Genomic DNA, 24,398 nt, shown 5'->3' with positions numbered 1-24,398 from the left:
AATGTAAACATCGCAAGGGCTTGATATTTCAAATATTTGTTTGAGGGTGTGATGGAATTTAACATATCAAGATAAAAACATTTATCTTTGAATGTTGATGTGGAAAAAAACAATGAGAAAAACTACTCATCACGGACAATCTCAAGAATGTACACTGGAACATTATGAAATAGCTGTGGTATATTAGCCCCCACAGTCATAAATAGAATCCAATAACATCATAAATATGCATATCAGGTTCTCATCCAGCAGTCAGAGAAAACTGTGTATTCGGGTCAGAGAGGAAGGTTCCGTGTGGTGCTGTACATATATACCATCAATCTTTTGTCTGGACACTATGCAATCAGGACTCTAAAAGTTGAGTTTGTTTGATTGTTTCTTATTTAATGCCGCACTCAGCAATATTCCAGCCATATGACAGCAGTCGGTTAATAATCGAGTCTGAACCAGATAATCCAGTGATTGACAACATGAGCATCGATCAACACAATTGGAATCGATGACATTCATCAACCAAGTCAGCGAGTCTGACCATCCTGTTAGTCGCCTCTTACGACAAGCCTGGGTTGCTGAATTTCAACCTATTCTACCCCGGATCTTCACGGGTCTTAAAAGTTGAGAAAAAGATTGTGCTGGTCATATAAATTAGTATACTTCTTGGTATCAATAACATTGGAATCTGGTCAAGTCCATGGAATCATCAGTCCTGCTTCTTCATCCTCTCATCATCAGGATCATCATCATGATTCAATGTCTTCATCATCACATCCCCAATAAAGCTAAATACTTGTCCATATCATATCAAACAGCCTCCTCCAAGCTGAAACATTGCACCTCACAAGCCATCTGCAACATGCCATCACACACGTGATGTGTTGATCTACACGCTAACCTGCACTGTACTGACCAACTGCACATGCCCTCACACACCTGATGTGTTGATCTACACGCTAACCTGCACTGTACTGACCAACTGCACATGCCCTCACACACCTGATGTGTTGATCTACACGCTAACCTGCACTGTACTGACCAACTGCACATGCCCTCACACACGTGATGCGTTGATCTACACGCTAACCTGCACTGTACTGACCAACTGCACATGCCCTCACACACCTGATGTGTTGATCTACACGCTAACCTGCACTGTACTGAACAACTGCACATGCCCTCATACACCTGATGCGTTGATCTACACGCTAACCTGCACTGTACTGACCAACTGCACATGCCCTCACACATCTGATGTGTTGATCTACACGCTAACCTGCACTGTACTGACCAACTGCACATGCCCTCACACACCTGATGTGTTGATCTACACGCTAACCTGCACTGTACTGAACAACTGCACATGCCCTCATACACCTGATGCGTTGATCTACACGCTAACCTGCACTGTACTGACCAACTGCACATGCCCTCACACACCTGATGTGTTGATCTACACGCTAACCTGCACTGTACTGACCAACTGCACATGCCCTCACACACCTGATGTGTTGATCTACACGCTTACCTGCACTGTACTGACCAACTGCACATGCCCTCACACACCTGATGCGTTGATCTACACACTAACCTGCACTGTACTAACCAACTGCACATGCCCTCACACACCTGATGCGTTATCATCACTCAGCTGAAGACATCCCATGAATGCACCTAACATACAAGCGGGAAGTATGCTGCAACTGAAGCATTCGGTGTAATCGTCCTTCCTGCACGGTACGTAACACTGACACACTACCATTACCTGAAGAGCTACACAAGCACCTGCATTCCTGGCATGCTACCATCACCTGTAGAGCTTCATCCCTGACATGCTACCATCACCTGTAGAGCTACATCCCTGACATGCTACCATCACCTGTAGAGCTACATCCCTGACATGCTACCATCACCTGTAGAGCTACATCCCTGACATGCTACCATCACCTGATGAGCTACATCCCTGACATGCTACCATCACCTGTAGAGCTACATCCCTGACATGCTACCATCACCTGTAGAGCTACATCCCTGACATGCTACCATCACCTGTAGAGCTACATCCCTGACATGCTACCATCACCTGTATAGCTACATCCCTGACATGCTACCATCACCTGTAGAGCTACATCCCTGACATGCTACCATCACCTGTAGAGCTACATCCCTGACATGCTACCATCACCTGTAGAGCTACATCCCTGACATGCTACCATCACCTGTAGAGCTACATCCCTGACATGCTACCATCACCTGTAGAGCTACATCCCTGACATGCTACCATCACCTGTATAGCTACACCCGAAATGCTATCATCACCCATAGAACTTCATCCCTTGCATGTTATAGTATACGACGACAACCATCAACCAAATCACCAAGCCTGGAAAGCTGTTCCCGTTAGTTGCCTCTTACAACCAACATAGCGGCCTATTCTAACCTGGAATCTCCACCAGGTCCACAAGTCTAGAAGAAAGTCTTTGGGCTCCTTTTTATCATATTTTATAACTATAAATTTACAACTGTTTTTTCTGTTAAATATGTTCCTTTCAGAGACTAGATGTTAGTCTAACACCTCGATCACATTTGAGTCTAACAAGCCAGTTAGCTTTACACATTCATCCTGTGACCTTTTGGGCAAAGGTTAAACTTCCAGCTCTTGCTGATTGACATGATTGATGCTCCAATTTTTTTTTTTTCTGTTTATGGGTCAGCCAACAGTGTTGTTTTGCTCATTGGCTTATGTTTTTTTACTATTTTGAAAAAAATTGATGAAGAACCCCTCAAAAGGGTTATAACATTATCTGGAAAATTAGAACCTTGTTGATCTTACCAAATTGGTGACATGTATTAATTGTCATCGATCTCAATTGCGTGGATTGTCTGGTCCAAACTCTATTATTTACAGACCGCCATCATCTAGCTGGAATACTGCTGAGTGGGCATTAAACAACAAACAAACATGTTTAATACCAACAGCTAACAAACCAGAGAACACGAGTGATAATCTTTAATTGATTTCTTCTTTTGTTAACATCTTTCCCAGTCACTGAGTAACACCTCATAAAGTAGAACTTTTTATTAGTCAAAGGCCTTTCACATCAGAAGGACCGCCCTAGGCAGTGACAAGGATATCTATTACAGCAGTGTTCAGCCGTTATCTCCCACTGGATAAGTCTAGATGTACACAAGCATGACTCAAGGACAAAAATAGACCTGGGTTCATATAGCGTACTGCCCACTAGTGAGTAACCGACAGCTAGAAATGCAACCTCATTCTTTTCAGACTAGTCATTGAATTTGTTTACCATGTTTCCACTAATAATGGGTTGACAAAAACTTCTACACAAAGTCATTGACTAAAGTCAAAATAGTGCAGTTTAACCTTTGTATGTACAATTGCTTTTTGGTCAACATGTAAGTTTGAATTCGGGTAAAAAAACGAACTTGATTTTTTTCTTTTTTAGGGTCATAGGAATCCATATAAAAAAATATTTAAATCTCGCCTAAATTTTATTGGTAAATACAATTATAAGGTTCTCATTGTTTTTTATTTGAACAGGTGACAGATCCAAACTGTTCAGATAAGATTTAGACTTGCAGGGTCACATAAATGTGTGTCCAGTACATGATGCAGAAATGTGTGTCCAGTACATGACGCAGAAATGTGTGTCCAGTACATGATGCAGAAATGTGTGTCCAGTACATGATGCAGAAATGTGTGTCCAGTACATGCTGCAGAAATGTGTGTCCAGTACATGACGCAGAAATGTGTGTCCAGTACATGATGCAGAAATGTGTGTCCAGTACATGACGCAGAAATGTGTGTCCGGTACATGATGCAGAAATGTGTGTCCAGTACATGACGCAGAAATGTGTGTCCAGTACATGATGCAGAAATGTGTGTCCAGTACATGATGCAGAAATGTGTGTCCGGTACATGACGCAGAAATGTGTGTCCAGTACATGCTGCAGAAATGTGTGTCCAGTACATGACGCAGAAATGTGTGTCCAGTACATGATGCAGAAATGTGTGTTCAGTACATGATGCAGAAATGTGTGTCCAGTACATGACGCAGAAATGTGTGTCCAGTACATGCTGCAGAAATGTGTGTCCGGTACATGATGCAGAAATGTGTGTCCGGTACATGATGCAGAAATGTGTGTCCAGTACATGATGCAGAAATGTGTGTCCAGTACATGATGCAGAAATGTGTGTCCGGTACATGATGCAGAAATGTGTGTCCAGTACATGATGCAGAAATGTGTGTTCAGTACATGATGCAGAAATGTGTGTCCAGTACATGATGCAGAAATGTGTGTCCAGTACATGACGCAGAAATGTGTGTCCAGTACATGACGCAGAAATGTGTGTCCGGTACATGATGCAGAAATGTGTGTCCGGTATATGACGCAGAAATGTGCATCCAGTACACACAAAGGCATAGTATGGACGCAAAAAATATATATATATATTGCGTCCCAAGGGACACACAACAATATTCATTGTACAAAATTCTTGACAAGAAAAATATTGCTCCTGTAGTAAAAGTAAGTATTATATCTTACAGTACACGACACCACGTCCTTACTTTACAGGACCCTCATATTTCCTGTAAGGACCTTGAAAATAGTAATTAGACTCCTCTGGATCCATAGTTTTGTAGGTCAAGGCAAAACCCAAGTCATCCGACTTTATACTTGTTGTTTCATCACAAGCCTGTGATGTTTGGATGATATTTTTTAACATTATCCAATAAATTGCGGTTGTCATGATAGAATATGATTTATCACAAATCATGTAAAAAAAAACAGATATGAAACATTAAAACCTGAAACATATAATGAAGTGTTTCAAGGGAGAATCTTTTTTAGGCTGTCGTCAACAATGTTCCCGCCAAATATTAGTAGCCTTGAATAATGGAGACTTGGTGAGACAAGCCCTATGATTATGAACACACTGCGGAAGCCTGTGAGGCACTAGATAGTTAACAGTCACATTACCATCTCATCCTACCAGGTACCCATTCATTGGTGAACAGGGAAATATTTTGAACAAAATCACTTGACTAGGAGACACCACTTGTGCTGCATGTGCTTCAGCGTGGAGCAGGACCGAAGCCCTAGAAACTCCCAGGAGTCAAGCTTCCAACACGGTCACCCATCCGACACTGCGACCAACGCTGCCTAACTTTACCTCATTTGAGACCTGTTCACTGTACACATGACCTGTTCACTGTACACATGACCTGTTCACTGTACACATGACCACGTACCACCACTTACTGAGAGACCTGTATACTGTAGGGTCAGATAATACTTATAACTCAAAGCATAACACATTTTATCGAAACACATCAACCGACAGCAAATAATCAAGCATCTGAACCTGCAATAATAGGATTCTGGTACACCTAAGGGAGGCAACTCTGCACAGCACCTTAGATACTGGACCATCCATTCCCTTCCTATCTTAAAACACTCAAATGAAGGAGAATGTGTATATTAAACATTCTTACCTAAATTCTGCCGTGGCTTGAAAAGATTCTTGCTCCGTGATAGAAAAGACACAGAGAAAACCTTCCCCACTACGAAAGTAATTATCCCGAATTGCTGCGTAGTCCTCCTGTCCGGCAGTGTCTAGGATGTCAATCTGCACCTCCTCTCCATCCAGGACTACCTTCTTTCGATACGAGTCGGCTTTTGTCGGTTCGTAATCCTCTACAAACTGAAGCAAAGAAAGCATCAAGACTTTGAGTAAAACAGCTTCTGAATCTATCACTAGAGTAAAGTGTGAGACGAATTTCTGCAATATTCCAGCCATTATTACACTTGGAGGACACGAGTCTTCACATCAAAACAGTAACATTTTAAATTTGACCAGCCTAGTAAGCACCTTCTTGACTGGAGCTGTCATTATCATTCCTTCATTACAACACCTCTTTCCACATAATGGAAGCAAACTTCAAATCACGTCCATGAAGACTTTCATCATCAGTTTTAATTGGATACACAGGAAAATCTCATATTTCTGATTTGTATACAATTTTCTTTGAAGTCAAAACAGTGCTATTGACAATATCTAAAATTAATTATGTAAATTGAAAACTAAAACCTTATTTGTCGCCCTGAATCTTAAATTACCTCTAAGAGAAACATATCCAATTAAACGTGGAATGCCTTACAATGCATATTGAGGTATTTTAACATTGTATTTTGAGTTTGCATTCAATATAAAACAAAGCATTAAAACCTCTTTCTATTTATTGGTCTCTTATTAATAAACCACTAAGTTATAATTTTAATTAGGTTTTAGTTATATATATATTAACATGAATACTGAATTTTAAAATTTCAATTTGGGAATTTTTAATGACATTTCTGTTGATGTTGAGCAGAATATCATCCCTGAGCAGTCTGAATAAACCTGTACCTTCACTCTGATCTTCACAACTGTAGTATTTCAATGACAAAATTCAACTCTTACCTCATCATACATAAACTGTAATGTTAATGCTGACTTTCCCACGCCTCCACTTCCAACCATGATGACTTTATGTATCACCGCCGGTTGCTGCGTTTTAGCCTTCGACATGATGTCTCGATTGTCCCGGGTTTTCTTTGGCCAACAGCTAAACATGGTGAAAAGGGGAGGAAAATTAGACTTGTGAAACGTATGCAGGTCCGGACAAACAGACAGACCTCAGAGAACACGAGACAGCCCTACTGTGACAAATCCAGCATGATCTAATACACATTCTAGTATAAATAATGAGATAATTTTAGCTCTGCCGGTAGAGGCTATCTTCCTGCAACTGGTTGTCACTGTGAGAACAACGTAGAGATGGTGCTAGACCTTTGGAGAAAATCAATAATGTGCAAAGCAACAATGCCAATATCTTTCTTCCACATATAGGTTCAGTCAAAAAGTGCCAGATCGGCACTTCTGCAGAGTACAGAGCACTATTTCTGGAACCAGTAGCTATGACATAAGGCCTTGGGGTTATGGCACAACCAATGATCTTGAACATGTTGAAGAAATGGCTGTATTATAATTAGCCAATTCATAATATCTGTACAAAGAGCATCAATGGATAGCAAGGATTTTCGTGAATGACAGCAAACTGATCATTTATACAATACTGGAACATTCAATTTTACAGAAAAAAAAAAAAAATATTAATTTCATATTACATTAGCCAATTCATAACATCTGTACAAAGAGCATCAATGGATAGCAAGGATTTTCGTGAATGACAGCAAACTGATCATTTATACAATACTGGAACATTCAATTTTACAGAAAAAAATAAATAAATATTAATTTCATATTACATTCAAAATAGTAGTCATAACATAAAGAGAAAACAAACATGGCATATATCTACAGTATCAAAAAATGTAACCCAAGATGCAAAACAGCCATTTTGTTTGAAATGTTGCCCAACTAGAGCTATGAATTTCCAATATGGTTCCATTTGGATACAGCATGAATCATTGAATCATTGAATCATTATTGATTTTATATGTGAGTCACAGGAGAGACTATCATTGCAACAGCAGCGACAGTAACAACATACAACACAGGCTTCATCAAAATAGGCAATGTTGCAGTTGTTATTGTTGCTTCTTGTCATCAGTGTCAGGCAGTGTTAAAAGTTTGAGTTTGAACCAAGCATGAAAGTCCTTCTCATGACCCCAATGTAACAGTTAAAGATGTTTTCATGAGATTCAAATTCTACAGTATCAAACCTCAACATGCTTAAGGACACACCCCCCCCCCCTTAATTTGAGCCCTGCATTACCCTGAAGACATCCTAATTTTGAAACGTGAATGTTACAGGTTGAGTGAGTGAGTGAGTGTGTTTGGTTTTACGCCGCTTTTAGCAATATTCCAGCAATATCACGGCAGGGGACACCAAAAATGGGCTTCACACATTGTACCCATGTGGGGAATCAAACCTGAGTCTTCGGCGTGACGAGCGAACGCTTTAACCACTAGTCTACCCGACCGCCGCTGTTACAGGTTGAGGGGACCCTAGTTTCAAGTATTATTGGAGCACATCCTCAAAATCCCTCGGAAGTCTGAACACTGTTGTAGCCAGTTAGTAATAAAATCGTTGATCCTTGTGCGGTTGGGCAAAGTATTTAATTACAATATCGTTAAATTATCATCATGATCATGATCATGATCACAAATCTATAACGCTACAACAAACATCAGGCCAGGGCAATAAACAGAGATTATTAGCCAGTTAGCTTGGCGAGTTTCAGTGTCATTAATATCATATTTTGTGAATACATATGTATCCTGTTAGTCACCTCTTCCGACAAGCATAGTCACCTATTTCGACAAGCATGGGTTGCTGAAGACCGATCTACCTCGGATCTTCACTGGTCAATATGTGGATCTAGAAGAATGTGTAACACAGTGTTAGGGTCATTGGAAGGGCCCATTGATTTTCAGCCTTAATTTCAAACACTGATCAGCATTCATAATTAAAGTGGGTCCAGGGGTCACTGTGGTCTGCCTCTATAGTATTTGGATCTCGAGACCCCATAAATCTGCAATTTTTAACATCAGAGTTCACACTCCCCCACATCGAATTTCATTCTGAATTCCATCTACTGCTAATGGTAAACAAGATTAACATTATCATGTGACCAGAGAGCAGAAATTTGAATCAAATGATTCCAGTCAAACCATTTTTTTCTTTTTCGGTTTAACACCACACTCAGCAATATTCCAGCTATATCACAGCGGTCTGTAAATAATCATGTCTGGACCAGACAATCCAGTGATTGACATCATGCGCATCAATCTGCAACAATCTTGGAATGGTAGACAAACTTAACCTCAAGGTCACGGCATGTGTGCAGGGGCTTTGCTATTGTGTGACAGTAGCCGACTTTAAACCATCAATTCATATTTCAAGGAGTGAGTGAGTGAGGTTTAAATTCTTTGGGAAGTTTTTCAGTTACATCATGGCATGGCAGCTTAATGTAAGAGGAAGAGGACAATGATCCAGGTTTCAGATGTTTCCCTCTTTGGCTTAACCTACTGACCTACCAGCGAACAGAGAAAAATTGAGATTCAAACCCATGGTTATAGAAAAGGGTGTGTCACATGGAAGTCATTCCAACAGCAACTCCATGTTTGTTTGTTGTTTAACGCCGCACTCAGCAATATTCCAGCTATGTGATGGCGGTCTGTAAATAATCAAGTCTGGACCAGACAATCCAGTGACTGACATCATGAGCATCGACCTACACAATTGGGATATGATGACATGCATCAACCAAGTCAGCCAGCCTAACCACCCAATCCCATTAGTCTCTCTCACAGCAAGCATAGTCTCCTTTTACGGCAAACATGGGTTTTGCAGATAATTAAAACTAACATGTCATAACAGCCTTATAAGTTATATTTAATACGTCGATAAATAAAGTGGATGAAATTTGGCAAATGCTTTTTAATTATGGGTATATAAAGATCAATGTACGTCAGGTAAACATTGTCAGAATGCATTGACCCTCACGTCAGATTTTGTTCTTTTAAGGGATTTCTGATGTTCATGATCAAACTTTACTGGCATCGTCTTGTATACAAATATTTAATAAATGATTGAATGTTCAAAACAAACATTCCAAAGAACACTTTTCCCCCATAGTCATTATGGAGTGTATGGGACAAGATGACCAATTAATCATCACTATTAATCAATCATCAGAACATTACTAACAGGTGCTCGTGTTCAAAACAGGTCATGGGGTCCTTGTCATTGCCCTATTAAATGTGATAAGTTAAAGATTTAGGGATCCGTATACTCAAATACTATGGGAGCAAACCTCAAGGACCCCAGTGAGTGAGTGAGTGAGTGAGTGAGTATGGTTTTACGCCGCTTTTAGCAATATTCCAGCAATATCACGGCGGGGGACACCAGAAATGGGCTTCACACATTGTACTCATGTCGGGAATCGAACCCGGGTCTTCGGCGTGACGAGCAAATGCTTTAACCACTAGGCTACCCGAACGCCCCCAAGGACCCCAGTGAGTGAGTATTGTTTTACGCCGCTTTAAGCAATATTCCAGCAACATCACGATGGGGGACACCAGAAAATGGGCTTCACAAATTGTAACCATGTAGGGAATCGAAGCCGGGTCTTTGGTGTGACGAATGAATACTTTTAACCACGAGGCTACCCAACCGCCCTTCAAGGACCCCAGGATCCCCCTTACTTAACCTTTAGCCTGCTGAATTATTTTCACACTTCTTACCCCTGCCTGCTGGATTAATTTTAGCATAAGGCGCTCTAAAGAGGGTGGGTGATTTCAAACAGTTGGTGCGTCATTAAACAAGGGCCAATTGAAGAAATATTTTGCACATTTATTCCTGATAGAAAACTACACAATACTATATAAAAATATCCTGATGTTTTCAATCATACCAAGGTTAAGACCAAAGCGAACACAAAATTTGTAAATTTTCTTGAACTTACCTGAATTGCGTTATTGAAGGTGGTTTGCATTTCATGCTAGGAACCTTTTAATATCGTAACATTTGTGCAAATTGATTTCAATAATCATATCTCCGATATCTTAATTTTAATTGAGTAAAAATTCGGGTTTTATAATCGGCATATATCAGCGCGATGGTAAATTATGAACCATTTCAGTGAATTTATTATCTAAACGTTAAACAGAAAAATAACTTAATTTTCGAGGTCATCATGTCGGTTGCAGAAATACGAATATTCGGGTTAATCTGACGTGTCATGTTATAAAATTTGCAGGAAACAATTAATGACTTATAAATATTCACTAATCCTAATTTCAAGCGTTTTGGTTGAATATTTACGATATACAAAAATAAACAACCCATGTCGTGATGCTAGCAGACGTCCTAAAATCAAACATGGCGCGCTTCGCCCGACCTCCGCATAACTTATTGCTATTTTAATATCAACAAAGTTTACATTGCCTTTATAAATATAACTTGGCGAAAGTTGACGATCTTCTCAATCGAAGAATGTTTTCTTCGTCATATTCCAATAAATATGACGAGAGAAAAATGAAAATAAAGATCGTGAATTCTGACAGCACTATTTCAGTAAGTGCAAAGGTCACCGGATGTGATGTCACAGACAGGGGTAGTCTGCTGATAAGCTTTCGAAACAAAACAATTACAGTAAATTTTGAAATAGTTCGCCTATCACATAGAGCAAAAATATAAGTCGATACACAGTATCAGTAATCACCACTAACATGAAATAAATATGTGACTTTGACGATATAATTCACGTATTAGTTAATCCGTTTGACCTTGCATGCTCCCGTGACCCGGAAACGGTAGACGATAAATCAACATGCCACATGCAAGTTTCTCGGTATCTTTTATTTGAACTTCTGTTGATATTTAAGAATCACCATTCAATGTTGTGAATATAAATGGGACATAATTCATATTTCTGCGATGTACACGCTGATAAGTTTCACTACAACAAGTGTATCCCACGTAATACGACTATGGATATCGTCGATCAGCAAGATCACCCTCAACAACAGGTGCGCGAAAATGGGCTTGACAAAACTTGTTTCAAAATAACATACCCACGTTGCTGAATATGATAGGGTATATATAAGCAATAAAATGCTACGTACATATTTTCGGTGTTAGTTCCAAAATTACATTTAGGATAGTTTTCCTTTCGGGAATACATTCTAGCATGATTCTAGAACAGTTACACGAAGGATTTCTAATTTTTTTCCAAAAATATGAAGACCACCATGATTGCGTATTGATGATAGATTTGTAATTGTTTAATTATTTACAGCTGTTTACAGGTTTTAAAATTTTAAGTTATATTTAATAGTTATTTTTCCCACAATGATGGTGTGTGGGGACAGTAAATATTAGTCTTTGCATCAGCACAGTGTAACTGATCAAACTTCAATTATTATCTTTAGTTTAAACATATTTATTCAACAATTATTATCTTGCACTCTGAAAATCAACTATGTGAATAAGTAACTCTCTGATGTCATCATTTTAATTTTAGTTTTCCATGAATAATGAATAAATCAGATCCTTAACATATACGTACTAAACTCATATGAACATTAATCTTGTGCATTATGTGGTTTGTTTCCAAATAAAACAATTCTGAAATATAATTTAATAGGAATTAATTTAATTTAATTACAGTAACAGTACTTGTAACAGTACATGACATTTTTGTTTGTTTAATCACAAGAACCATGGTGGCACATGAGCTGGTAAGTTTGCCATAGGTTTCTTAGACAATGCAATCTCAGTCTTCTGGTTGGAATGAAAAGAAACATGCCTGTGTACATGTTTACCCTTGCCAGATGTATTTTTTCCAGTCAGCCAACCCATTACTTTTGTTCACCTTATGTGGTCTTTTTCATACATAAAGGTACTGCTTCCAACCTGTTTTTTCTTTGTATGCAATCACAGTATCACCACCTTCTCAGCTGGTGTGTATAAAAATTCCCCTGTCATCATGAAAAAAGAATTATAAAGAGAAGTCATATTTTCATTCAAAAACATATCTGTCTTTCCTTGAATACTCTTTGTCTAAGTGCCAGAAATGTCAGTGTCATAAAAAAATTAAAAAAAGATTTTCATAAGGACTTTTCTTAGATAGACCTAGATCAAAGTCAAACCATGTGACTAGTTAGGTAGAATAATACTTATAAGCCCTCATTTCTGAGGTGTCCATATTTTTCACATTTTAGGACTAAACGTGATCCATGTAGATCTGCCTGTTTTGTTATGTAAAACAAATTCTTGTCTTAAAAAATGAGAAAAGGAATCATTCAGACGAAATTTTTTATCCCATTGATTCACGAAAATCAGTTGAAATGTACAGTGGTGACTTTTGTACCCAAAATTTCTAGTAATTTGTTACCCAAATGGGTATGTGATTTTGTAGATCTACCTAGAATTATTTCAATTTGGTGTCTTAAACTTATCATAATATCACTTTCCTATCAAAACAATTCATTCTAACTTAGGTTTAACCAACTTAACTGGCCTCTCCTTCAGTGACAAGACGTCAATTTTCTCTCAACACTAAACAATCAATTTCAAGGATCACAGTCATAATCATATTTGGAACTTGATGAAATATTTTATCATGTGTTCTGTTCATCTACATGAAAACATAAATATAATTATAGATCTATTGTCTTATTTTCTAAGGTACAAATTCACAAAGTATTTTGGGTACAATTTAATTTGTTTTGGGTACAAAATCACATATATAGGAGCCTAGAATCTATATATATTTACACTAGCCTACCTCGTTGTGTACCAAAATTTTATCGGTTCAGAGGACGGGAGGTTCTCAGAAAGTTTTCAACAACATCTTTAATATTTAAATTGTTCTTTTTGTAATGTTAGACCAATAACAATATTATGTTATTATTATGGCATATCAATACGTTGTATCGTTCTCCGTTGCGTTCGTTTTAGAAAATATTTTTAAAATTAAAATCATCGAGCGTGAAATCCATTACGGTTTCGGATTTAGACTTACACATTTGATGGCGACAATCACGAAGAAATATGAAACAAATAGGAGTGAAGACTGCTCTCCAGATCAATAAATAGTAAATAGTTGACGAAAAATAGTAAATTATGTATTTTCTTTTGAATTTGAATCTATTTCGGAATTTCTTTATGATAGCTTACCAACTTTTGCATATTTTGCTTCCATGTGTCACATGCGGTACGTGCTTCCGGTTTCAGAAATGATAGCTAAAATTGCAAGTATTTTGATTATTTCTCGTAAAATGCAATATTTTGCTATTGAATGGTTTACCTAGAATGTATATCAGTTCAGATTTTGCGTATCATCCAATATTTGTCATTTTTCGCAGCGTTTGTTGACTTTGTTAAACTCAACAATTCGCGAGTTAGGCCACGCCCAAACGTATCTCTGACGTTTGTCGGCTTGTCAATGTGTCGGAAAGTTTATCAAACAAAATCATTTGCAAACTCTTTAAAAATGAAATTCTTTTTACAAAGATTTATACATACGTGTCAATAATTCTAGAAAATTAAGTTAGATGTAACAAAATGATTGTAATAGTTTAACGGGATAACTATGCATGTGGAGTTGTTTGTTTACCGCCGTTGCCATGATCGTACAAGTTCCATCCAATCGATGATGTTACGATTCAGATTGTTTTTGTTTACAATTAGTTACACCGAAAGTTGCGAATTTTTAGAAATAAAGGAACATGAGTGTTTTCCTTTCGTCAGCAAACCAAAAATTATGATCGAATAGGAAAAATGATGAAATTATAAAGAAAATATCGGACTGCATGCCGCTCAACGTGAAGTGCCAAAAGTCAACAATGGCCGTTTCTGGTAGTTGTGTGCCGAGAAGTTTGGCCGAAACATTTTTAACTCGCGGTATTTTCTTTTTGAGGTAAATAAATGACTGAACGTTTTGATATTGAGCAAGCTGAGCATTTATGCATGTCATACGTAATTTAAATGTTACGCAAAGCCTTCTTGGTAAATAGATATGGCGAGTTTTATTTTGGGGTGTTGTTATGCTATTCGCCTGTCGAATGGGTTCGACATCAGATGCACGGGGATGGACACCTCTGTCGAATGGGTTCGACGTTAGCGTGCAGAGCTTTAAAATAGCCAAAAACGTTTATATCCACTTGCCCTAACAGAGCTCTTACCATCATTTTCAGTACAAGTAAGTGTAATTATATGTACTTTTATTCGCTGTATATCACCATTATTCCAACTATATGAAAGTCATCCATCTATAATCCAGTCTGGCAAAGACAATACAGTGATTGACATCATGAGCATCGACCTATTGGGAAACAATATCAAGCATCAACCAAGTCGACGAGTCTGACCACCCTATCCCGTAAGTTGCCTCTTACAACAAGCAGAGGTTGCTGAATATCAATTCTAACCCAGACCTTCACGGGTATTATGATCTATGATAGGCTAAGCTTACTACTACTAGACCCTACTACTACATTTGGGATTTGGACAAATGGTTGAAGTCGCAGATAGTAGGTACAACGAAATATGCCATAGGTCAAAGTGACATGAAAACTTTGACCCGGACAACCAGCAGTTGATAGAGTCAGCATGTGTGAGTGAGTGAATGAGGTTTTAAGCTTCAGCAGCATACAAAACAAGAGCTGTCAAAGATTCACATCGGGAATACAGCTCATTTCTGATTTTTTAGATGTGGGGACAATTACAAGTCCCTCTAGATTTTCACTTGTCTCGAACTAATGGACAGGAGGTCATGGTCATCCCAGGGTAAAAGAGGTTGATAATGTGAGCATGTCTGACTCAATTCAACATCATCCAGTGTTCCCGTTTACTGGTAATTACCATTTTTTTACCAGTAAAACTAGGCTTGGACAGGGAAATCTTGTGACTGCTACTCCCTGTGGACCAGCAAATAAGGTATCTTGTAAATCTTTGTTGTTGAATAATACACTGTCGATAATCAAATAAGTATATTTTTCTTACAAAGTCAGCTTGTCTGTTATCATCAGGGTTTTCCCATTGTCTATTTTTCGTGCAAGAAACTAATATTTTGCTTTGCTTCAAGGTTAAACATCTATGTGTAGTGACTTAGGTATCAATCAAAGTGAAATATTCAAAATAAAAATGTGTAAATGATCTGTAAATCTAAATAACTTCCTTCAGAAATATACTACATTAAAATTGTTGCTGAAAGAATTAAAACCAGTTAAATTTCATACCACCTGAATTTGTTCAAAGTTTGAACTGACAAAAATTGGGTTGGACTGGTAATTTTCAGAGTTGCCATTCCACTGGGACTGCCAGTTTCAAAAGCCAGTGAGAACACTGATCATCAGCATAATATGTGATGAAAGTAACGGCCATCTTTTCTACTTACCACCGTGTGAGCATGCATTACAGTAAGGGAATAATTACATATCAATTAGCCAGGTGGCAGCATGAACTTCCCTGGTGATCTCCCACCAAGTCACTCCTACCTCACTGAGGGTGTCAGGACTCACAACTCAACGATGCATCTCCATCTTCGTTTTACACCTGATGATACACGATATGTTTGTCCATGAACAAAATCCTTCTTTAAGGCTGTTTCAAGTTTCTACAAGTAAAAGATAGGGAGTTCTGCACAAGGCCGATTTATTGGCCGATCCTTATACCTCACTCAGTGGTAGAAACTAACATTTTTATCCACTAGTCCTTACCATGATAACATATAGCAAAACCCTTAAAAATGGCAAATTTCTACTAGTCCTTATGATACCTTAACTATTGGGCAGTTTGGCAAGGACTACAGGACTAGTGCCAATTTCTAACACTGCCTCACTGTCCAACACAAAATAAAAAGCAAAATTTGATTGCATACCATACTTAATACCAGAGCTCCAGATAAGCTGCGTATCTGCGTGAAATACGCATCGGAAATGCAGAAATACACAGTAAAATATAATCCAAGCGTATCAAGTACGCAACGAACATTACAGATACGCTACAAAAATAAAACTTGTGCGTATCATCAAAATATTGTGAAGTAACCTTGCGTATTTGATTACCAAATCAGCAACTTATTTTGAAATTATAAACGGGCATTCCGTCAACCTTGCCAAACTCCACGATGACAGTTACATCATGATTATTTGGCATCACACTTTCTTGTGGAAGTATCGTGGTATTTTTGAGTCCTATAAAGCTCTCGAACCCACACGACACCAGTTTGCAGGGACTAGATGAATAGTGTTTTTAAATATTTAACTTAAATACCCACATGTGTAAAAACTAGTGGGTAACAGAAATTTGAATACGCAGATAGAATTACTGATACCCAATGATTTTAAAATGCATGGGTAAAATACCCACAACACCAAAAGCTTATCTGGAGCTCTGTAATACTAGAAATCAGGGGTAGATTTACCAACAAATTTGTTTGTAGCCAGCAGGCCTTGGTCCTTTTAAACGTCACTGGCTATCTCCAAACCAACTGGTGCAGGCTGTGAAGTGGCCAAACCTAAAGGTCCCATAGCCACTTGGCAGGGCTCTGGAAATATCTCGTCCCTAAAATGTTTTTTTCCTGCACTCTTGAGATTAAATCTTGCTTTCCATTTGCCTCATTTTATGATGATTTATGAGTGAGTGAGTGAGTTGGGCTTAACGTTGCTTTTAACAGTCGGCGTGTCGGCTTAATGTGGGAGGAAAGCCCGAAGTCATGCAGGTCTCAGACGAGCACGGGTATGGTGCTGACAAACCTAGAAACATAATCAGGGCGAACCGGGATTCGAACTCACAATCATAGGTTTCTGGCGTGCCCAAGGGATGCAACTCTGCACAGCGAATTGCGGCTCCTAAGACGACTGGGCCACCCGTGACCCCATGATGATTTATGAGAAAATAAAGTTATTGTACACAACATTACAAAATGGTGGCCGGTTGTCATTCCACAATGATTAGCCGATTAAAAATATTAAATCTACATGGAGAAGGGGTGAAAGTTTGACTAGCCAGATGTTCATCTTCTTTACGTTTTAGCAAGCCCTTTGTAATTTTAACTGGCCACAGGCCAATGGGCCAGCAGTTTAATGGACCCCTGGAAATGATTTTAAAATAACCAGGTTGACAGAAACAACCACTTGCAAGCCTGACCACATGAAACATGAATGGTGCAAATTAAATGTTGCGATATGTATCTCAGCCTCAGAGGTTCTGTGCTCTGAATTAGTACAGAAGTCTCACAGAAACCATATATCACTTGTCCTCAGAGTTTGTAGCTAGTCCTGCTTGAACACAACAAAAAGGTTTACTATGCTAACATTTTCTGTCAGTTTTATTCAGTTCGTAGCAAAATTGAACATTCAGCCACTAGAAATTGGTACCAGTCTTGCCAAACTACCCAAGATTAAGTTATCAAAAGGACTAGTAGAAATTTGCCATTTTTAAGGGTTTTGTTATATGTTATCATCATAAGGGCCAGAGGCCTAAAAATGTTAGTTTCTACCGCTGACATTGAGAACTGGTTCAGATTGTAGCCCTCAAATGCTACCAGTCAATGGTGACTACCATCACTGGATTTTCATTTGTCCTAGTAGCCTCTGGCGAGATGACTAGTGTGAATTTCGAAGGCTGCTATCATGACGTAAGTTTCGGGAGATATCAATGCATGAGGCAGGTGTATCGTGACACCTTAGTAGATTTACTGTCACAGCTAAGCTTACTAGACTAAAGAGGTTTTACTGAATCAAGCTCATGAGACAAGCCGTATTACAGCTTTGAGACACCAGCCTGTAAACAACCAAGTCGTGGCCAGACAATCCGGTGACTGACCGAATGGGCTATACCCTTAAGGTGCACAATCAACCAAGTCACTGAACCTGACCACCAAATCCACATTGTCGCTTCAATTGAAAAGCATAGTTGCTAGAAATCTTATCTATCCCAGAATCCCCATAATAAGGAATGGAATTTGATCCTCAAAATGACAAGAGCCAGAAAAGTGAGTGAGTGAGTGAGTGAGTGAGCGAGCGAGCGAGCGAGCGAACATGGTGTTACACTTTTAGCAATATTTCAGCAACATCACGAAGGGGACACCAGAAAAGGGTTTCACACATTGATCGGCGTGACAAGCAAATGCTTCAACCACTAGGCTACTCCACCGCCCCCTAAACCAGAAGAAAATGAACCCTTTGAAGATACCAGATGAGGGTGGGTCTAGATGCCCAGGAGAGGGTGGGTCAAGATGCCCAGGAGACGGTGGGTCTAGATGCCAAGGAGAGGGTGGGTTTAGATACCCAGGAGAGGGTGGGTCCAGATGCCCAGGAGTGGGTGGGTCAAGATGCCAAGGAGAGGGTGGATCCAGATGCCCAGGAGAGGGTGGGTCTAGATGCTAAGGAGAGGGTGGGTCTAGATGCCCAGGAGAGAGTGGGTCTAGATGCCAATGAGAGGGTGGGTCTAGATGCCCAGGAGAGGGTGGGTCTAGATGCCAATGAGAGGGTGGGTCTAGATGCCCAGGAGAGGGTGGGTCTAGATACCCAGGAGAGGGTGGGTCTAGATGCCAATGAGAGGGTGGGTCTAGATGCCCAGGAGAGGGTGGGTCTAGATACCCAGGAGAGGGCGTGTCTAGATACCCAGGAGACGGTGGGTCTAGATGCCAAGGAGAGGGTGGGACTAGATGCCAAGGACAGGGTGGGTCTAGATACCCAGGAGAGGGTGGGTCAAGATACCCAGGAGAGGGTGGGTTTAGATACCAAGGAGAGGGTTGGACTAGATGCCAAGGAGAGGGTGGGTCTAGATACCCAGGAAAGGGTGGGTCTAGATTCCCAGGAGAGGGTGGGTTTAGATACCCAGGAGACGGTGGGTCTAGATGCCAAGGAGAGTGTGGGTCCAGATGCCAAGGAGAGTGTGGGTCTAGATGCCAAGGAGAGGGTGGGTCTAGATGCCAAGGAGAGGGTGGGTCTAGATGCCTAGGAGAGGGTGGGTCTAGATGCGGCCACACCTTGCAGCTTGGTCAATAGTATGCCATTATGTCACAACATTCATGGTGATCTTTGCTCATATGTTCAACTACATGTGTACGTGCCACATTTTCCATATATATTTACATTATACCTTTCGTTTTAAGTAGCGCCAGCAGTCAGCTTACTTCCCCACAGAGGACACTCATATATATTTATATATACACATACACAAGTATCATTAAGTTTTGTGATGAAGTGAGATACTTAATCTGAAAACAAAATTGATCTTTCACTTCAGCAAGATAAACAATGAACAATTTGGGACTTACTCTTATCGGAACATTATCATAGCTAATGGTGTACAACAAATGCGACAGGAAAGTTATTAGGGATACAGCTGGTAGATAGGTTTCATGCTGACAAACTAATGCTCATAATCAGTATAAATCTTGACCAATGAGAGTGAGCGAGTGAGCATGGTTTAACGCCCTTATAGCAATATTCCAGCAATATCACGGCGGGGAGCACCAGAAATGGGCTTCACACATTGTACCCATGTCGGGAATCAATCCCAGGTCCTCGGCGCGATGATCGAACGCTTTAACCACTAGGCTACCCGACCGCCCCGAACCACAGAGAAGTTTATCCTGCCATGACTAAGGAACACTTCAGCATCGTAAACTACCGGGCCACATATGACGTGAGTGCAACAACAGTTTATACCAGAATTTAAATCTACCCCAAAGGCATTCCGATCAGACTCGTCAAGGATTACATGTTCATTCTGATCTATTATAAGATTGGGATTTCGACATACCAACTCACAGTACAAATACATGACATATGTACAATCACAATGTCAGCAGTCATATCGAGCAGCAGCATTTTCAAGGCAGTTTCAAACTGAAGATGGGAATTTATGGATGTCAACTTCGCTATTATAAGGAACACAATGTTTCGGAGAATATACTTACTCCTTTATCAGGTGCCTAGTGCTTGGGATTTATTGCTTTGATCTTTGTCTGTGATAATTATTTAGATGGCTTCCATTTGTCCATTGTCAATTTCATTCTAATAATAGGCAATAGAATGAAACTGACAATGGACAAATGGAGGGCTAGTTACCACTGTTCGTCCATTGCCTATTACCAATCAGTGATAAGGTAAGTGTTGGCTTCCATTTGTCCATTGCTAATCGCCTATCAGCGCCAATTATCAGCTGGCTCCCCCTTGCTAAGTTTCCACCTTTGTTATCTTATTACTTTTGATGTTCTTACAGGTATATAAGTATATGTTCTCTGCCTCATAGCATTTATTCACCTGATGAAGGAGTAAGTATATACTCCGAAACATTGTGTTCCTCATAATAAAGAAGTTGACATCCATAAATCCCCTCATGTGAATCAGTTCTAAATGCCTTTCAAAGACCTGTTACAAACTCATCCCTCATCTTGTAGCAACAACAAAATAGTGCACTTGCCAAAACCAGCCTGATCCCAGTTTAATGCTAGATGATCATTGACTGGCAAAGTGCACTCAGGGAAACGCATGCAATTTGTCAACTGGTTCTAACACCTATTTCCCAAATATTTGACTGGGACAAGAGAGTACAAACAACCTTTAACTGAACCCATCGACGAATATATGAATAGATCTCAAACGGAAATGGATGCAAGAATTTGCAAGCAGGCTATGCAGAACTGATTACACTGAAGTAAATAACAGATACAGTATGTGTGTGTGATATTTTTTTATGTCGCATTCAGCAATATCACAGCTATATATAAATATATATATATATATGATAGTGGACCAGACAATCCAGTGAATTACATTAGTATTTGTATGTTTGTTGTTGTTTAACGCCACACTCAGCAATATTCCAGCAATATGATGACGGTCTGTAAATAAGTAAGTCTGGACCACACAATCCAGTGATTTACATTATTATTTGTATGTTTGTTGTTGTTTAACGCCACACTCAGCAATATTCCAGCAATATGATGACGGTCTGTAAATAAGTAAGTCTGGACCACACAATCCAGTGATTGACATTATGAGCATCGATCTACACAATTGGGATATGATGACATGCATCAACCAAGTCGGCGAGTCTGACCACCTGATCCCATTAGTGGCCTCTTAGTGGCATGGGTTGCTGAAGGCCTGTTCTAACCCGAATCTTCACAGTGCTTTCATTATGAACAACTATCCACACATTCTGGGTACGACAATACACCATCAACCAAGTCATCGAGTCTGAACATCCCATCCATTAACTCTTCATTTAAGATCAGCATAGGTTGTATTTAACCTGGGATTCCCAACTAGCAATGCAGAGGGGGACACACTCTACACTGGTTGCCATGGGCAATATAAACTGAAGCCTAGTTATTCTATATAGTACTAGCTCTATTAAGTTCATCTGGATTAACAAATTTCCAGATGATGAATCATTGATACTGTAAGTTGTGGGTTCGTGTACACGCCACAGTGAGTGACTGAGGTTTTTTGCCACTTTTAGCAATATTCCAGCAATTTCACGGCACGGAACACCAGAAATGGGCTTCACACATTGTACTCATGTCGGAAATCGAACCCGGGTCTTCGGCGTGGTGAGCACATGCTTTAACCACTAGGCTACCCGACCGCCCCTCACGGCCACACAGAGGTACATCAAACTATATTCCCTGAGGGATAAGCATGATAAGTATACAACCAATTTATCTTTCTGCCATGTTTATCATTTACCACAATTAGAAAACAAACGAAGATTGCGATGTGACTTGTTTGTTAGTCACCACATTGCCAAATAAAGCTTTAGGCTCTGTGCATTACATACATCTTAAGTCAAACAAACAATGTATATTGACATTAAGAGATGCCATTCCACTTTATGACAGACAGGCAAAATGCATGTTCCCATGATTGCTGGGTATGCATAGTTTTCCAGTTGTACACTACTCTAGCAGGGAACATGTAAAGTTATCAAAACATTACTGACAAATAAACAAGTATTTAACCATTGTTAACATGCCAGGTAAGAGAAAACAAATTACCCATTAATTAAATATAACCGTTCCCATGGTAACTGGAAGTAACGTGCAGTTTCTGTACTATTAGGGTTCTGACTAACAAGGTTACATTTACACTGCATTTCAAGTGCTGCACTTTTTCGAGAATTGGTGGGCATACAATGACACATAAGCTTCAAAGGATGATGAATAAACTTGTTCTCAAATAGCAAATACTGTTGTAAGGAGTAAAATATTTACCTGGACACAGAAAGTGTGTTAAGTGGAAAAGCTTCATTTGTGAAGAAAATACTGCAAGTGTGAAAAATTCAACTCTCCAATATCAAAAATGTCATCCGAGGAAGTTAAACTGGATAACAAATACATCACATTCCTATTAAACCACGAATACCATCTCACACCTTCAAGAACCTAGCCACTCACACATTAATATGACCTAGGCTGATTGCTCTGGACAAGTGGCGATTTATTTCCCTAATTTTGAATGACATTTTCAAACTCATGCCTTTATTTAATCTACCTTCAAATTTCAACAAACTTGAAAGCAGGAAGGACAATTAGTGTCAACAAGTCAAATGAGGTAGTTTTCGGTTTCACACTAATTGAAATTATCTGTAAGCAGGGATTTTCCTGGAGACAAATGTCTGTAGGATATTTCATTTTTTATCTATTTTTGCTAGGACATTACTCTATAATCTCTACCCATATGAAAAATATCTGCAGGACATTTTGGATGACGATAATTCAATGTCCTAGAAAATGAATTGGTCCGATACATCGTGAGAAGAATACCTTATTTGTGAAAAGGCTCTGCTCCAAACAGTTGATAACATTTAGATCTACATAAAAAAATATTAATCATCAAAATAATTTTGACTAACAATACAATCAGTGTGCAGATGGATCAAAATGAGCCCATGTCAACAAGCTTCTCAAATAATGTATCACTATTAGCTTTGACTTCATTGTGAACCAGTGATAGGCCTACCCTACATCAACTAATCAGCCTAAACTGCAAAGACAACGCCCTGATTAACTCATACGTTACATGCACTGCATCAACTAACGGAATGCACGAACATCATATCGAGACTAGACAGAACTGTCGCAGTGGCTAGATAGAAACTTCTGCTTTGGGACAAAAGCTTTCGATTTTGATGAAATATTCCATTGAAAAGTTGAACCGGTGTCCAAAACCGTTCGACGTGACCTAAATAATCCAGTGAATGACTCGCTGTATCGGAGGAAGTCAAGAACTGTTTTGACAGTTAAGTAACTGTCAGGTTTTTGTAAAATCGAATCAGATTGAGTTACAGGTCCTATGATTTTTTCCTGTCCCAGTCGAAATAGGAACTTGGCGAACGGCCCACGCAAAATTTTGACAGCACACTGATATTTCTTCGCAAAACGAAAAGAAAAGGCAACAGATTGTATCTAATTTAACCAAAAAATACTTACATGAAAATTGAACAGCCTCGTGACCTTTAAAGGCTGTTTATAACCAGCGAGCGGTTTAAAATATCACTTAAGTGTACAACTCTTTTCATTAGACTTTAACTTTCCCGAAGTGGAAATGGCGAGCACTATCGACTGAATGCTGGGACGGATCCTATATACCGCACGGCTATTTTTATCTATTGGCTCATGCAAATAGGCGTCTGTTGTAAACAACGTATTTACACGACACAATTTCCTGGTTGTAAGCGATATAGCACCTTGTTATAAAGTTATTCGTAAGATGTAAATTTACAGAATTGACCGGACAATTATGTATTACTCATATTCAGTTGTAACAGTGTTTTTACCATTCATCTAGCCCCACTTAATGCACAATGTTATAATATTTATTATTTCTTATTAAAATAATA

At 39.2% G+C, this 24,398-nt stretch overlaps 2 protein-coding genes across 3 annotated transcripts in view; one reads left to right on the top strand and one right to left on the bottom strand.

The window, feature by feature from the left end:
* LOC124148700 (ras-related protein Ral-A-like) overlaps positions 1-24,129 on the bottom strand; it is a 76,064-nt gene extending 51,935 nt beyond the window's left edge. For both annotated transcript variants that reach the window (XM_046519936.2, XM_046519937.2), the window contains exons 1-3: positions 23,989-24,129; positions 6,482-6,626; positions 5,514-5,722 (exon numbers count right to left, since the gene is read on the bottom strand). In XM_046519936.2, the coding sequence (XP_046375892.1) occupies positions 5,514-5,722; positions 6,482-6,589 (317 nt within the window). In that variant the 5' untranslated portion in view covers positions 6,590-6,626; positions 23,989-24,129. The remainder of the gene's footprint in view (positions 1-5,513; positions 5,723-6,481; positions 6,627-23,988) is intronic.
* On the top strand, positions 18,738-19,505 carry LOC124148671 (ring-infected erythrocyte surface antigen-like). Its single transcript, XM_046519903.2, has one exon. The coding sequence runs from the start codon at positions 18,738-18,740 to the stop codon at positions 19,503-19,505; it is 768 nt and encodes a 255-aa protein (XP_046375859.2).
* Positions 24,130-24,398: the final 269 nt, after the last annotated feature.

Source organism: Haliotis rufescens, unplaced genomic scaffold (assembly GCF_023055435.1).
Source record: "Haliotis rufescens isolate VD_foot unplaced genomic scaffold, xgHalRufe1.0.p SCAF_69, whole genome shotgun sequence".
In the NCBI taxonomy this organism is placed as follows: domain Eukaryota; kingdom Metazoa; phylum Mollusca; class Gastropoda; order Lepetellida; family Haliotidae; genus Haliotis; species Haliotis rufescens.
This window is presented reverse-complemented; position numbering and strand designations above follow the sequence as displayed.